At 40.5% G+C, this 16,245-nt stretch overlaps 1 protein-coding gene across 1 annotated transcript in view; it reads left to right on the top strand.

Annotated features, from left to right (window-relative positions):
• CEP162 (centrosomal protein 162) overlaps positions 1-16,245 on the top strand; it is an 80,331-nt gene that overhangs the window by 24,954 nt on the left and 39,132 nt on the right. The window contains exons 10-16 of the mRNA XM_023759341.1: positions 2,569-2,760; positions 3,338-3,419; positions 8,856-9,135; positions 10,018-10,273; positions 13,525-13,655; positions 13,917-14,144; positions 14,706-14,846. Coding sequence (XP_023615109.1) covers positions 2,569-2,760; positions 3,338-3,419; positions 8,856-9,135; positions 10,018-10,273; positions 13,525-13,655; positions 13,917-14,144; positions 14,706-14,846 — 1,310 coding nt within the window. The remainder of the gene's footprint in view (positions 1-2,568; positions 2,761-3,337; positions 3,420-8,855; positions 9,136-10,017; positions 10,274-13,524; positions 13,656-13,916; positions 14,145-14,705; positions 14,847-16,245) is intronic.

The raw sequence follows: 16,245 nt of genomic DNA, 5'->3' as shown, positions 1-16,245 counted from the left end.
GGAAGGAAGAGTGAACAATGACATCATGTTCTATTTCCGATTACTAGGTGATTAGTGATGCCCTTAGCTAAAATTCTTACCATAATAGGAAATACTGGTAGCAGAACAAATTTTACTTGGGAATATATTAAATTCAGTTGGGGATATGTTAGATGTGACTTACTTACAGAACAATCTAAATGTCTTTATTCAGTAAAAAAAAAAAAAAAAATAGGGACAGCACTGGCTGGTGTGGCTCAGTTGGTTGGGTGTCATCCTGTGCACCAAAAGGTTGCCAGTTGGATTCCCAGTCAGGTTACATGCCTGTGTTGCAGGCTCAATCCCCAGTCAGGGAATGCAGGAGGCAGCCGATCAGTGTTTCACTCTCACATTGATGTTTCTCTCTCCCTCTCCTTTTCTCTCTTTCTGAAAATCATAAAAAACCTTTGTTAAAAAAGGATAACACAGATATGAGCATCATGAGCATATGTGTAATAGATGAAGCTAAGGGTTTTAATGAAAGTTAGGCATAAAGGAAGGGAGGAAGGAGAGAAGGAAGGTAGTTTAAAAAAGAAGGCTAAAGAGAGCCCTGAGATGAGCCATCTATAATCTAATCTAATAAAAGACAAACATGCAAATTGACTGTACCTTTACTACACCTTAAGCCATGCTCACCAGCTAGTCAGAGCAACTATATGCAAAGTAACCCAACCAAGATGGCGGCCGGCAACCATGGAGCTGGAGCTAGCAGGAGGCTTGGGTTGCCCCTGGAGATGGAGGAAGCCAAGCTTTCTGCCCGCCCTGGCCGGCTCTGAGCTCCACTCAAGGCTACAAAGTTTCAATTATAGAAGGTAAATAAATCCCAGAATAAAAGAAAAAAAGGAGAGGCTGGGAGCTTCCGTCGCCGGGGGGCTTGGCCAGCCTGAAAACGGCACTCAGCCCCTCACCCAGACTGGCCAGGCACCCCAGTGGGACCCCCACCCTAAAGGGGGTGTGACCAGCCGGCAAACAGCCATCAGCCCCTCACCCAGCCTGGGCAGGCACCCCAGTGAAGACCCCCACCCTGAAGGGAGTGTGACCAGCCTGCAAACAGCCATCAGCCCCTCACCCAGGCTGGCCAGGCACCCCAGCAAAACCCCCACCCTGATCCGGGACACCCTTCAGGGCAAACCAGCTGGCCCCCACCCGTGCACCAGGCCTCTATCCTATATAATAAAAGGGTAACATGCAAACTGACCCTAACAGCAGCAAGACTGGGAATGACTGGTCACTATGACACACACTGACCACCAGGGGGCAGACGCTCAATGCAGGAGCTGCCCCCTGGTGGTCAGTGCACTCCCACAGGGGGAGCTCTGCTCAGCCACAAGCCAGGCTGACGGCTGCCAGTACAGTGGTGGTGGTGGGAGCCTCTCCCGCCTCCTCAGCAGCACCAAGGATGTCAGACTGCAGCTTAGGCCTGCTCCCCACTGGCAAGTGGACATCCCCCAAGGGCTCCTGGGCTGCCAGAGAGATGTCTGATAGCCAGCTTAGGCCCAATCCCCTGGGGAGCGGGCCTAAGCCAGCAGATGGTCATCCCCCAAGGGGTCCCAGACTGCGAGAGGGCACAGGCCGGGCTGAGGGGCCTCCCCCACCCCTGAGTGCACAAATTTTTGTGCACCAGGCCTCTAGTAATGTATAATAATAAAAGGGGTAATATGCTAATTAGACCAGATTTCATTCCGGACATCCTTCTGGACGAAGCCAGGGCCGGAGGGAAGCCGCCCAGGTTCCGGGTGCCTGCTGGCGGGGCCGGAGCAAAGCCGCCCAGGTCTCGGTGCCTGCCGGTGGCCGGACGAGGGAAGCCCGGGTCCCGGGTGCTGGAGGGAAGCTGGTGCCTGCAGTTGGAGAAGGAAGGCTTACTCTTGCATGAATTTTTGTGCATCAGGCCTCTAGTTTTACCATAAAAGATGGAGAAGTAGCCATTAAAGTGATGGGAAGAACAAGGAGAAGGGATGCAGGACATATCCCAGGAAAAGGACAGTGTCAGATGTCTCACGGAGTTGAGAACTAAAGATGACCGGATTTGGCCATTAGGAAATTGTTTTTCATTATAGCAGCTTTTGCAGGAAGTTGGCACACACTGAATTGCAAACACCCATGTAATTGCAAATTTAGAAGAGTGAATTTCAGTTGAAGAAATGCAAACTACTGCTTGGTGACACAGGAAAGCTGAAAGAGTGGTATTGATAAGGGAAAGACAAAATCCTGAGATGATTGGGCCACTTTGGGAAATTTAGGAATAGTTTTATTCAACTATTTTGAATTAAGGGTAGTGGGACGAGAGGGCAGTTAACTAGTGGAGTCAGATTTTATAGTTACCATGTCAGGACACATCTCAACTTTCTGAAGAGTTAGTGAGCCTGCTGTGATTTATACTGGTAGGCCATTACCTATATATTACCTAATTTTGTACTTACTAATAACTCTGTAATGTCATCGTTGTCCTATGCCTTGTTCACCATTCTTTACAGATTAAGGGATGACATTAGTGTTATATATTTCTCATGTTTTGTGGGATTATACTGGAGATTACATTAATTTTAACAGGTGTTTCTTATGGACAAAGCAATAGTGATATTGAAGCTCTTCATCAGGCTTATTGTCATATAGCCCATTCCTTGGGAAATTCTGATGAACAAAGAATTGAGATTGCTGCCATGGAAAATGTCAAGAGCTCAGAGAGAGGTCATTCTCAAGAAAATGAAGAGTCCTCCAAAAACATCTCTACTACGGAATCTGGTAAAATCTTATTTAAGATCCTCTCTGAACAGTTTCCAATTTAGTGTAATTTAGACACAATTTGCTGTAGTGATTATTTCTCAATCTCTGGATTTATTTAAAGGGTTTGTTCAAATGAAATCTGGAAATCAGTGATTTAACTGTAAAGTTTGAGCTGAACATGGGATAAAATTTCAGTTTCCTTTCTAATCTGCTTTGACCAAATTAAGAAACTACTGAATTGTTTTCACATTTTTTAATCTTTTCCATGAACATATACTAAAGTTATTTTTTAAATAGAGAACAGTAGGGATCAACTAAATACATATTTAGCAAATAAAAGTGTATGTGGCTCTACCCAGATACATATATTTGAGACTTGTATGCCTATGCATTAAATATATAGTTATATATATTTCAAATAATAACTATCAAAGGAAGTTGTCTTGGTACAAGGAAGTTTAGAATGGGTTTCTTGTATGAGTCATTTTGTTAACTATATCAATCAGAGAAAAAGTAATTTTGTTGGTATGAGACATAAAATTAAGCAAATGACCTAACATTTTTGGTTGCTATTTTAACTTTTTTCCCCTCTTAGATCTGCCCACAGTAGAGGAGCTGATGAAAACTATCAAAATAGATTCCTTTGGGATCAGTGGTTTGGATTTACAACCTGTAAGGTATGTGTTTTTTTCATTGGATTGTGCAAGTTATTTGATTGTTTATTGTTTTGTCTCTGGAAAATTGTGGAATCATTTGTTCTATATTATCATTCCTAGTGAATGATTAAAGTGTAACTTGTATGTATCTACCTATGAGCCACTACTCTCTTCTTTTTAAATTACTTTTTACTCAATTAGTTCATCAAAATTCTCCTAGTGCTAAAATAAGAAAATAATAGATAAATGCCATTAAGTAGTCTTAAAGCTTTTTACTGAAAAATATAATTTCTTCAGCTTTAAATAGCTCAGGGACAGTTGATTTTGAATGAAGGGATGGAAAATGAATTTTATTCTGTATACTAGAGGCCCAGTGCATGAGATTCGTGCAGGGGGGTGGTTCCCCTCAGCCCAGCCTGCACCTTCTCCAATCCGGTACTGCTTGCTTCTAACTGCTCACCTGCCTACCTGGTCACTCCTAACTGCCCCTCCCTGCCAGCTTGATCACCCCTCACTGCCTCTGCGTGCTGGCCTGATTGCCCCCAACTGCCCCCCTTGCTGGCCTGGTCATCCCCAACTACACCCCCTCCCACTGGCCTGGTCGCCTCTTACTGCCCCCACTGCTGGCCCGGTCGCCCCCAACTGCCCCCCTCTGCTGGCCTGGTCCTGCAGCCCCCCCTCCCCTGGGGATCGAGCCGCAACCTGAGCATGTGCCCTTGACCAGAATCGAACCTGGGACCCTTCAGTCCGCAGGCCAACGCTCTATCCACCAAGCCAAACTGGTTAGGGCAGCCGTGGGCAAACTACGGCCCGCGGGCCGGATCCGGCCCGTTTGAAATGAATAAAACTAAAAAAAAAAAAAAAGACCGTACCCTTTTATGTAATGATGTTTACTTTGAATTTATATTAGTTCACACAAACACTCCATCCATGCTTTTGTTCCGGCCCTCTGGTCCAGTTTAAGAACCCATTGTGGCCCTCGAGTCAAAAAGTTTGCCCACCCCTGGGTTAGGGCCTCATGGGGTTTTATAAGAAGTAGGACAGGCATCCTTAATCCCCATCATTTAAGTGATGAAACTAGAATAAAGTCACTTCAGTCCTGGAGCTCTCACAACAACTGGATGATGATGATGATAACATCCAGCATTTTTATCATATATTCACTGTGGGCCAAGTACTATGCAAAATTCTTTACATACACTATTTTATTTAATCTTACAGCAACTCCATGAAGTTTATTCCATTATTATCTTCATTTCATAAGTAAGAACACTAAACCTTAAAGGATACACAGGAAGTCCACGTGTTTAACCACTTACATGATCAGATCTGTGATGTCCACGAAATATGTCTGAAAGTCTGTCATCCATTCATTCATTTATGTTTTAATTGACACATTTTGAGTCCCTTGTAATACATCCTCGTCATGGAAATCCACTTGCAGTGATTTCTTGGCCTTGTTTCTACATTTATACTAGTTGAGCAAAAATGATACAGTGAAACTTACACTAAAACCCATCTACTTGCATGCTAAGTCTAGTATTCTTCCACTGATCTTCAGTGCTAGTTATTTTTAAAGGACATATTGTGCTTACTCACCAATACCGTTTGGGGATATGTTAGTGTTACTGAAGAGATTTTCTGTATCTTGTGTCTTTGTTGGCATTTTAGTAATGTGAATTCTAAAATATAGATTATTACATTTGTGTTTAAAAGTCAAAGACAAGTACATTCACCTTAAAGGCATAATAATAATTGTAGAAATGTTAGTAGTATAAACTTTAGTACACATATCCAAAAATTCTTTAGTAAACTATAGGGTACATAATCCTAGTTGCTGTAACAGATAATCCTGGAAATTTTTTAGCTTAGCATCATCAGAATTTATTTCTCGCTCACATCATAATCTCATTGGTGTCAGTGGGGTCAGAGTGGGACTCTGCTACACACAGTCATTTAGGGACTCAGGCCTTTTCTGTCATAAACACATGGTTTTACAGTTATCATGGCCTCATCCAACCAGTTGATAAAGAAAAAGAATGGTGTCGCATACATTTATGCCTCAACACAAAAGTATTACACTGCTTTAGCTCACATTCTATTGATAAGACCTAGCATATTTAGCTAACAAGATCCAAGAGGGCTGGGAAATGTGATTTGCTTGTATACCCAGAGAGAAAAATAAATGAGCTTGATAGGCATCTAGCCAGTCTCAACCAGAATATACCCTTCCAGTAGCCAAATTTCTATTTCACTCTTCTTCATACACAGACCCACTTTGCTCTCTCCCATAGCAGTCAGCTCAGAGTCCCATTCAGGACTGTATCCCTCAAAAAGGCCAGGATTTCCAGGTAAAGTGCAGTCCTTTCCATCAAGTTTGAATGTGGCTCCTGATTGTCTAATAATCAGTGATTTAAAAAGGCAAGTTATAACTGCCTCACTCCTATCATTGATATATATAATGGTGAACTGCAACAAGTACTCCCATTCAGAAAGGAAAATACAGTAATCATTAGCAAATTGAAATCCACTGGAGAGACCTTTTGAAGACACCACCCCCTGACCCCGCACATATGCGCGCGCACACACCTTGCAAATGGGGATTTTCCTTAATTAGGCCATTTGCCATCATTCTGCTCTTAATAAGGAACTACCATCTATACTAATAAAAGGGTAATATGCTAATTAGGGCGGACGTCTTCCGGATGACCTTCCGGACAAAGCCGCAGTGGCTGTGAGGGCTGAGGCTCAGGCAGCCTCAGGTGACTGCAAAGGGCCCAGGCTCAGGCCGGCAGTGGAAGCAGCAGTGGTGTAATGGGGGTAGTGCCTTCCCCTGATCCACCAGGTTGCCTCCTGCAGAGGGAGGCCAGACTGCGGCTTAGGCCAGGAGCCAAGACAGAGGTGGTTGGGGCGATCAGGCCGGGGAGCAAGTTAGGGTTGATCAGGCCAGCAGGGGGGCAAGGTAGGGGTGATCAGGCCCGCAGGCAGAGGCAGTTAGGGGTGATCAGGCAGGCAGGCAGAGGGGTTAGGAGCTAGCGGTCCCGGATTGTGAGAGGGATGTCCGACTCCCAAAGGATCGGGCCTAAACTGGCAGTCAGACAGGGGTCCCAGATTGGAGATGGTGCAGGCCAGGCTGAGGTACCACCCCCCCCCCATGCACGAATTTCATGCACCGGGCCTCTAGTCTACACTAATAAAAGACAAAGATGCAAATTGACCATACCTTTGCTATGCCTTAAGCCATGTCCACCAGCCAATCAGAGCGACCATATGCAAATTAACCCAAACAAGAATGTGGCTGGCAGCCACGGGTCTGGAGCAAGCAGGAGGCTTGGTTGCTCCAATGATGGAGGAAGCCGAGCTTCCCGCCTGCCACGGCTGGCTCTGAGCTTCACTCAAGGCAACAAACTTTCAATTATAGAAGATAAATAAACCCCTGATACCTGCTTTCAGCCGGCCGTGGCCATGAAGCTGGAGCAAGCAGGAGGCTTGGGTTGCCCCTGGAGATGGAGGAAGCCAAGCTTTCTGCCTGCCCTGGCCGGCTCTGAGCTCCACTCAAGGCTACAAAGTTTCAATTATAGAAGGTAAATAAGTCCCAGAATAAAAAGAAAAAAAGGAGAGGCTGGGAGCTTACATCGCCGGGGGGCTTGGCCAGCCTGAAAACGGCACTCAGCCCCTCATCCAGACTGGTCAGGCACCCCAGTGGGGACCCCCCACCCTAAAGGGGGTGTGGCCAGCCTGAAAACAGCCATCAGCCCCTCACCCAGGCTGGCCAAACCTCCATGGGGTGAGGGTCCCCACTGGGTGGGGCTTGACCAGCCTGCAAATAGCCATCAGCCCCTCACCTAGGCTGGCCAGGCACCCCAGCAGGACCCGCACCCTGATCTGGGACACCCTTCAGGACAAACCAGCCGTCCTCCACCCGTGCACCAGGCCTCTGTCCTATATAATAAAAGGGTAATATGCAAATTGACCCTAACAGCAGAACGATTGGGAATGACTGGTCACTATGACACACACTGACCACCAGGGGGCAGATGCTCAATGCAGGAGCTGTCCCCTGGCGGTCAGTGCACTCCCACAGGGGGAGCTCTGCTCAGCCACAAGCCAGGCTGACGGCTGCCAGTACAGTGGTGGTGGTGGGAGCCTCTCCCGCCTTCTCAGCAGCACTAAGGATGTCCGATTGCAGCTTAGGTCTGCTTTCTGCTGGTAAGTGGACTTCCCCCAAGGCTGCGGGGCTGCCAGAGGGATGTCTGACTGCCAGCTTGGTCCCGTTTCCCCAGGGAGTGGGCCTAAGCCAGCAGGTGGATATCCTCCAAGGCGTCCCACACTGCAAGAGGGCATAGGCCGGGCTGAGGGACCCCCCCCCCCCCGAGTGCACAAATTTTTGTGCACCGGGCCTCTAGTTTATAATAATAAAAGCATAATATGCTAATTAGACCAGACAGCCAAAAGACCTTCTGGACGACCTTTCAGGTGAAGCTGGGGCTGGGAGGGCTGAGGCAGCCACAGCAGCTGTGAAGGCCAAGGCAAGCCGTCGTGGATGTGAGGGCCGAGAGCAAGCTGCCGCGACTGCGAGAGCCAAGCCCCTTGCACAAATTTTGTGCATCGGCCTCTAGTCCTATATTATAAAAGCGTAATATGCAAATCAGCCAAACGGTGGAATGACTGGTTGCTATGACGTGCACTGACCACCAGAGGGCAGATGCTCAACGCAGGAGCTGCCCCCTGGTGGTTAGTGTGCTCCAACAGGGGGAGCGTTGCTCAGCCAGAAGCTGAGCTCACAATATCCGTATTCTTGGAGTCCACATAATATGCTGATCATTAACAACATTTATAAATTTTAAGGGATATTTTCTGTATTATTTAAAACAAATGGTCTGAAATGTTAGATTGCATTTAACTGTTTTAAACCACAGAAATGACTTTATTTCAAAATCCTCGTGACTTTGTTTTACTTTAAAAATTTTCCTATACTGTGATGAAATGTATGCCTTTTAATATTTATATTCTATACCTCATTGGCATAAATTATGATTACTTCTTTAGTTTCTTCTAGACATATATAAAATGCTTTTTCTGCCACAAATGCATGTTGAAATTATAAGGTATAGGTAAACGATATATTATAAAAAGTTCATGTTTTATTTTTTCTTATACAAAAGCAATCTTAGTCTTGTTTGGCTTGGCTTTCCTTTGAAATAGGCCTCAGAGTCATTCATGTATTCCCTTATACTGCATTAACATTATTATTTGAAATTCAAAACTATTATACGATACTATGTGAGTATGTCCTATTGACCAGAATTGTAAATAATGTATTTAATATTAATTACCTAATTTGAATAATTATACATATTAAATATGTATATATATATATAAATTGTGTGTATTAATAAAACTGATATTTGAGGAGTCATAGAGTATGTGTGCTCTGTGTCCTGTTTTGTTTTACAGCTATAAAAAACAGGCTGATAGTAAAGAAACTGAAGTCATAAGTCCCTTAACCCTTAAGATGAAGCCAAATGTGTCTCAAGAGCCACAAAATGTGAACCAATTATTTGACAAAAATGAAGAGAATGTGGTTTTACAAAAGACAACAAATGAAAGTATAGAAAATTGCTGCCCAAGAGTAAATACTACGGAAGAATGTATAGATAAAATGTACCTTGACATTTTGCGGAAAAAACTATCTGTTGCTCCTTCAGTGTTACCTCAGGAAGACAAAATAAAGAAAGTAAGTGTTTATAATTTAAATTAATTTGACATATTGATAAATGAAGTTACATAAAATTATATAAGTGCTCTTGATACATAAGTACTTCTTAAGTTTGTGGGATTGATTACTTACCAACCTCCACATAGATCCTGGATATTTGTGAGCAATATTTATTACAACAGCCTGCAGTCCCCAAATTCAAAGTACCTCTAATGCATTAGCTTTCTTTTAAAGGCCATCTTTTATTTAATTTTTTTTTTTTTAGTAAGTATAGTTCAGCATTTGAGTAGCATAATAGAATAAAGTTTACTCATCATTTTAGTGCTTTTCATTCAATCTTTCCAGTAGTCTGTTCTGCAAAAGTAGGTTAAGTTGGCATTTCATATCAATGCTATCAGAAACCTTTGAGAAACTTGTATATCATTGTTTCTTTTTCCTGTGTCCTTGATCTACTCTGATTTACAGTTTCATGATCCCAATATTTTATTTTATAATTTGGAATTATGTGTTTATCATAAACTATCTCCCATTTTTTGTGTAGAATTAGGCAGTGTATTAAATTTTTTTTTATCTTGAGAAATCTGGAGGAAAAATAAAATTTGTCATTTCAAAATATGTTCTTCTCATCCTCCTCTGTGTTAATTCTCATAATTACACATATTGCTTTCTGGCAGGCTTATTTCGTATTATGTTGCTTTGTTTTACTCCCAACTTTAAAGATGTGCTGCAAAATACTAAAATTCTGATGACTTGGACTTAGGGAATTTTAATGTAGTGGTTTGCCTTCAGCAAACTATGTTATTTAGTAATCACTATGATTTTGCCATCTGTTAACTCTTCATTTTCAACTATAGTTGAAATTCATTTAAGTACTAAAGAGTTTGTACTTGTTATATGCAGACTTTTAGACCTCAACTCAGTTCTGGAGAAGGGGCTGTAATTGCTAAAGAGGTACCATACAAGAAGGCCAGAAGTGCACCTCCTTTAGCTAAAAGAAAACCCCAGAGTGGTGTATACGCGTCAGTTAGGAGCTCGGGCTATGGAAAACCCAGTTCACCATGCAAGACTTCTACTCTTGAAAAGAAAACTTCAAAGGACATGATGAAAAGCAAAAACTTGAGATCCATTCTCACCTCAAATCAAGCCAGGAAAAAAGGTAATCATCATATACTCTTTTCATAATAAAGTTCTGTGTTTATACAGTTGACCCTTGAATGTGAGTGTGAACTTCGCAGGTCCACTTACATGTGAAATTTTTTCACTGTACATGTATTTTCCTTATGATTTTTTAAGAATATTTTTTTTTTTTATTGATTTCAGAGAGGAAGGAAGAGAGAGAGGAGATAGAAACCTTGATGAGAGAGAATCATTGATTGGCTGCCTCCTGCAAGGACCCAACTGGGGATCGAGCTCACAACCCGGGCATGTGCCCTTGACCGGAATCGAATCTGGGACCTTTTAGTTCACAGGCCGACACTCTATCCACTAGCCAAACCGGCTGGGGCTATTATGCTTTTCTTAATAACATTGTTTTCTCTATAGTTTATTGTAAGAATACAGTACGTATTATATATAACATACAAAATATGTGTTGAGTGTTTATGTTATCAGTAAGGCTTCCAGTCAATAATAGTCTACTTGTACTTAAGCTTTTGGGGAGTAAAGTCATGTGAATTTCGACTGCATAGAAGGTTGGCACCTCTAACCCCTGAATTGTTCAAGGGTCACCTGTAGTGTATTATTTTACCTTCCTTGTTCTTTACTTTTCCTGTTTCCTTCTCCCCTTCTATGAACTTTCCTTATTCATAGAAAAGAATTAACTTTAAGATACACATTCCATTTCTGAAAGATTGAATTTATAGAAGGTTTTTCATCATTACTTCTGGGTTTTTCTGAATGATACCCAGAAATATGGGATGTGAATATAAGATAGGAAAGTCAAACCTCCTGATCTGGTTGGCTCTGTAATAGCCAGTGTTTACCAGAGCTATAAATTCAAAATGCGAATGGCTACCTACAAATAAAGGTTGATAGACTGTCTCGACATTAGTTCAGTATAGACTTGGAGAGGCAGGATGTTTTATTTATCACATATTGCATATTTTATACATCACAATGCTTCTTCTTTATTTCCTAATGTAGTCATTTATATTGACAGTTGGAAAGGGTAATTTTCAACTTGGAGCCCATGCAACTATTAAAATAAAGAGCAATGTTCAGGTCACACCAATATTTCTGCTGCCTTTAGACTCCAATGGGAAAAGTAGAACAATAATAGAGCTGGAAACATTTTGACATTTTCTTTGTTGTTAAAATTAAGTAGGTGTCTGATTTCATCATTGTAATATGGTGATAGCTGTCAGAGAACTGTCCTCATTGGAAAAATCATTTCTAGCTTAAAGTATCTTCCCCTGCCTTTCCTTACAACCATCCGTTTCAGGACCACTTCGTACAGGCATATCTCATTTTATTGCGCTTTGCTTTATTGAGCTTCACAGGAGGTATGTTTTTTACACATGGAGGGCAAGACCCTCCACCAACACACAGGTTACAACTCACTTTGTTGTAATACTCGCTTTATTACAGTGGTCTGGAGCCAAACCCACAATATCTCCAAGGAATTCCCATATTTAAATGTTTTTATGCATCAAAGACTCTTCTGTCTTCATGAAAGGAATAGTTGTTCATTATTTAAGTAAAAAATCCAGAAAAGTAAAAAGAAGAAAGCAGTAATTTAGCCAGAAACAACTGGCCCATGCTTCTTACTATGTATGTACTTACAGAGATAGAAACAAGCTTGAATAGTTGGAAGGCAGGAGAGAGGCAGACTTATGGATAAGTGGACAAAACATTTTATAAAAATAAGATCACACTTTACAAGTTCTTTTTAAATAAAATATGAGATTTGGTTTTACTTAAATCTATAAAAAGAAAAAAATTCATTCTAAGAAATACTATATCCTGGAAGATCCCTTTAAGACTCAACCTGTGGGTCGCGACCCCTTTGGTGGTTGAACGACCCTTTCACAGGGGTCGCCTAAGACCATCCTGCATATCAGATATTTACATTACAGTTTATAACAGTAGCAACATTACAGTTATGAAGTAGCAACGAAAATAAATTTATGGTTGAGTCACAACATGAGGAACTGTATTTAAAGGGCCAGAAGGTTGAGAACCACTGCTTTAAGAAAATAGGTTATGAAAACCCCTCAAAGGTTGTCGAAACCATGTTGTTCTTTTTAACTGCATTTTTAAATTGTATACATTACTAGTCTTCCCTTCTATAAAGTAATAACTCTTACATCCCCATTCACACCCTCGTACCCATTTTTTTGTTGGATTAATTTTTCTTGTTGAATATATATTTATTCTCTCCTACATCTATAATTTCCCTCAGCTTTTAAATTTAGATCTTGGTTTTGATTCTTAAAGAGATTGAATGCTTTTCACTAGTCCTTTAGCCATAGCTCCTCTATTTTGGAATTATTTTGATTGGTTTCTTATTTGACTGAATTTTCGTAATCATTGTTTTCTTTCAAGAAGGGCTCATGGGTTCCAAATTCTGTTCATGCTTGAATTTTATATCTAGATACATTTATTTTATGTATAAAGAGAGAAAATACTGTTCGCATATCATTGGAAAATAATTACTTAGCGAAATCAAAATTAAGAACTTAGGGAGAATTCTGGTGTAAAAGCAATGACTGACTACAGCTTGAACAAGATCCACCTGCCACTCTTGGCTGCCCTGTCCTAGGGAGAATCACCAGGCCAGCAAACCACAACCTATTCATTTGCCACATTAATGAGCCTTCAGTGATTTGGAAGGATTAATGTCTGCTTTTCTAATGACTCAAACCATTTTTTACTAAATGCTTTAAGAAATTTCTCCAGAAAACCTAAATCCAACAGTCCAGTTAAACATGATTACTATTCTGTAAGGAAAATCTCTGTATGCCTGGAAAAAAGATTGAAATCTTTGGGTGAGGTACTATTGGTAACTTGTTTCTTCTTTAGACTGTTCTTTATTTTTCACATCTGCTCTTTGCTTAATTGTTTAGATATTCTTACTTAGTGCTGTGAACTTTAAAAAAAATTTTTTTATTCAAAAGTAGCAAAACCTGTATTATCCCGATCCACATTCTCACATTTATTTAGCTCCATTTGTCATGTGATATGAATCTTAGGTCCATTAACCTTCTGTGTCAAATTGAGTAGAATGTTGATTATGGACAACAGTTCTGAGTTTAGTGTTTTATACATCAGCCTTTTTAAGATCCTCATTTATCTTATTGTTATGTAATTGCTCAATTTGACTGAATTTTCATAATCCATTGTTTTTGGATTACACAGTCAACATTGTTTGCATTTGTGGTGTTTTTATCTACTGTCTTCAATATTTAGAAATCTTATCTGAAACAAAACTCAAGCCTGCTGCATTGGGTAAACCAGCTCCCAAAACTGAAAGTTGCCTGGCTACTCCTAAGAAGTCTGAAGACGCTACCGAAACTGGTTCCTGTATTCATTTTCAAAATGTAGGTATTAAATTTCAAAACAATATTCTTTATGTTTTTATGTTCTAAAATCATATTAAAACCAAATTATAAGTAATTAAATATGTGAAACTTCTTTTGCTTCAAGTGTTCACTCTTATTGAACAGGTATTGCTTTTCTTATTTAGCAGAACATTATTAACCTTGTCATTTTATTCTTTGTGGGTTTTGTTTTTTTTTCAAATCACCTGTCTTTGAATCTTATATGTAAATCTATAACAAAGTAATGCTTTTATTTAAAAGGATTCTTCAGGATACCGTGATGGGAGCATGGATACAGAATTAATTTTGTTTAAAAGAGTTCAGGAAGCAGAGGAAAAATGGAAGGGTGCACAAGCCGTAATTGAGCAAATTAAAGTCACATTCTCAGAAAAAGAGAGAGAGTTAGAAAATAAGATGGAAGAACTAAAAAGGCAACAGGAAAAGGAACTCTTCAAATTGAGTCAGGACAATTATATTCTTCAGACCAAGGTACTAGACACATTGTTCTATTCTTTTTTATTGATTAAAAAAGAACTTGTACTCTCTGCTAAATGCATTGGCACCTTTTGTTCCCTCGGGCTGTTTGCTTGATGTATTTGCTGTATAAAACATGAGCATAGTTCCTGAGAGTGCCGACTTACACAAGAGTCTAATTCCAACTCCATTGGGGGGGAATCAAAATACATATATCAGCTCATTCTGATATTTTTCTTCTTTTAGCAGTCCTTTTTAAACTAAATCCCCTAGTTCAGCAGTTGCCAACCTTTCGGACCTCACGGACCACTGGTTGGCGACCGCTGCCTTAGTTCACTGTGACCTTCAAAGAAGACAGTTCAGAAGGAACTGCTCTAGAAGGTCAGAATGAAGAGAATGGCACTCTGTAGCATTTCTGAGTTACTTCCATTTCAGAACCATCAGCACAAAGCGATACTAACGGTTTAACTGTAGTTGGTGTTATGTTTATTCCACCATGGTTATAAAACTGTTATTCCTCACTTCTCACTTCATCATTTCTTTCCCCAAATAAAACAATTTCTGCATTTTCTCAAGTTAAACAGCTTTGGAGAAACAAACAAAAAACAAAGGTGGTTACATGTTGGAGAAACAACTGATCCTGTCACTGAAGAAAAATTGAAGCAAATCCAAAAAGAAATACAAGAACAAGAGACACTTCTTCAAGGATACCAACAGGTATGGTGGTTCTTCAACACATAGTGAGTTCGTTCTGGTGATCCTCTGATTATAAAAACAAGGAATATTAAAATATGTGTGTGCTCATTTAACAGGTAATGGGAATTCTGGCAAATATGAGGAAGTGATAATTTGACTAGTCTGCCCATTTCTCATGGACAGAATTAGAGTGGTTAAGAGCACAAGTTCTAAATTCAAAGAATCTGGTTTTAGACTTAGCTCTACCACCTGCTGTGCAGTCTTGGACAAATGACTTCACTTCTCTAACCCAATTTTCTCATCCGTGAAATGGGGATGATGATAATAGTACCTGTCTCATAAGGCAGCTATAAAATTAAAACAGCACAAACTAACTTCTTAGTGCCTGGGACAGACTAACCAATCAATGAATGTTGCCTATCATTATTCTTAATAGTCATGTTCCTTAAAAACTTTCCTATTTTCTATAAAGCTTTTCAGTAGATAATATTGAATAGTTTATTCAATTGAAAAATGTGAATCAGTTGAGTGAAAAAATTTTGAATTAAATGAGAGAAAATGTGTCCTACAGAAGGCAAATATCCGTGATATGTGATGGAATCTTGGTGATGTTGACCTGACAGTCAACCAGGATAGGTTTAGTAATCTCCAGCATGAGATTTCATCTTAGTCTCTTCCCTCCCCTTCTCCTTCTATCTTACTACCTTTTTCTCTTTTGACAACCATAACTTAAACATTGAGCCTACCAATAACAAGCATTATCATCCAGGGACATCCCAAAAAAAGCATTACCACATCGGAGATTACAACAGTTACTATAAATGAAATAGGTTTGATTTTTAATATATTTTTATTGATTTCAAAGAGAGGAAAGGAGAGGGAGAGAGGGATAGAAACATCATTGATGAGAGAGAATCATTGATCGGCTGCCTCCTGCATGCCCCTCACTGGGGATTGAGCCTGCAACCCGGGCATGTACCCTGACAGGAATCGGACCATGACCTCCTGGTTCATAGGTTAATGTTCAACCACTGAGCCACACCAGGTGGGCAAAATAGGATTGATTTTGTAGGACATATTGCCCTTGAATAAGATGTTTCTGAACCCTTGGCCTGCCATTCTGATCTTACTGTACAGAGCATGGGTTTTTAGGAGGATTTCACAGACCTAAAAGTTTGCCAACCATCCCCTCCGACAATGATAACACAAAATTTATGTTCTTATATATTTATGTACTTTCCTCTGGAGCACAGAGTTGGAATGCGATTATTCCTGCAGTCACTCACCCATTTACTCTTGTGAAATGTAGTATCTCATTCTGACCTTAGGCGCTTTGGCTTTGGAAATCACTGCAACTTTTTTTAAAAAAATAAGCATTTTGGAAAGAATGTTTTCAGATAGATTATCCTTCTATGATAAT

This window comes from Myotis lucifugus, unplaced genomic scaffold (genome assembly GCF_000147115.1).
Source record: "Myotis lucifugus unplaced genomic scaffold, Myoluc2.0 scaffold_152, whole genome shotgun sequence".
Classification (NCBI taxonomy): Eukaryota; Metazoa; Chordata; class Mammalia; order Chiroptera; family Vespertilionidae; genus Myotis; species Myotis lucifugus.
Note: the sequence above shows the minus strand (reverse complement) of the source record. Positions and strands in the feature narration are given on the sequence as shown.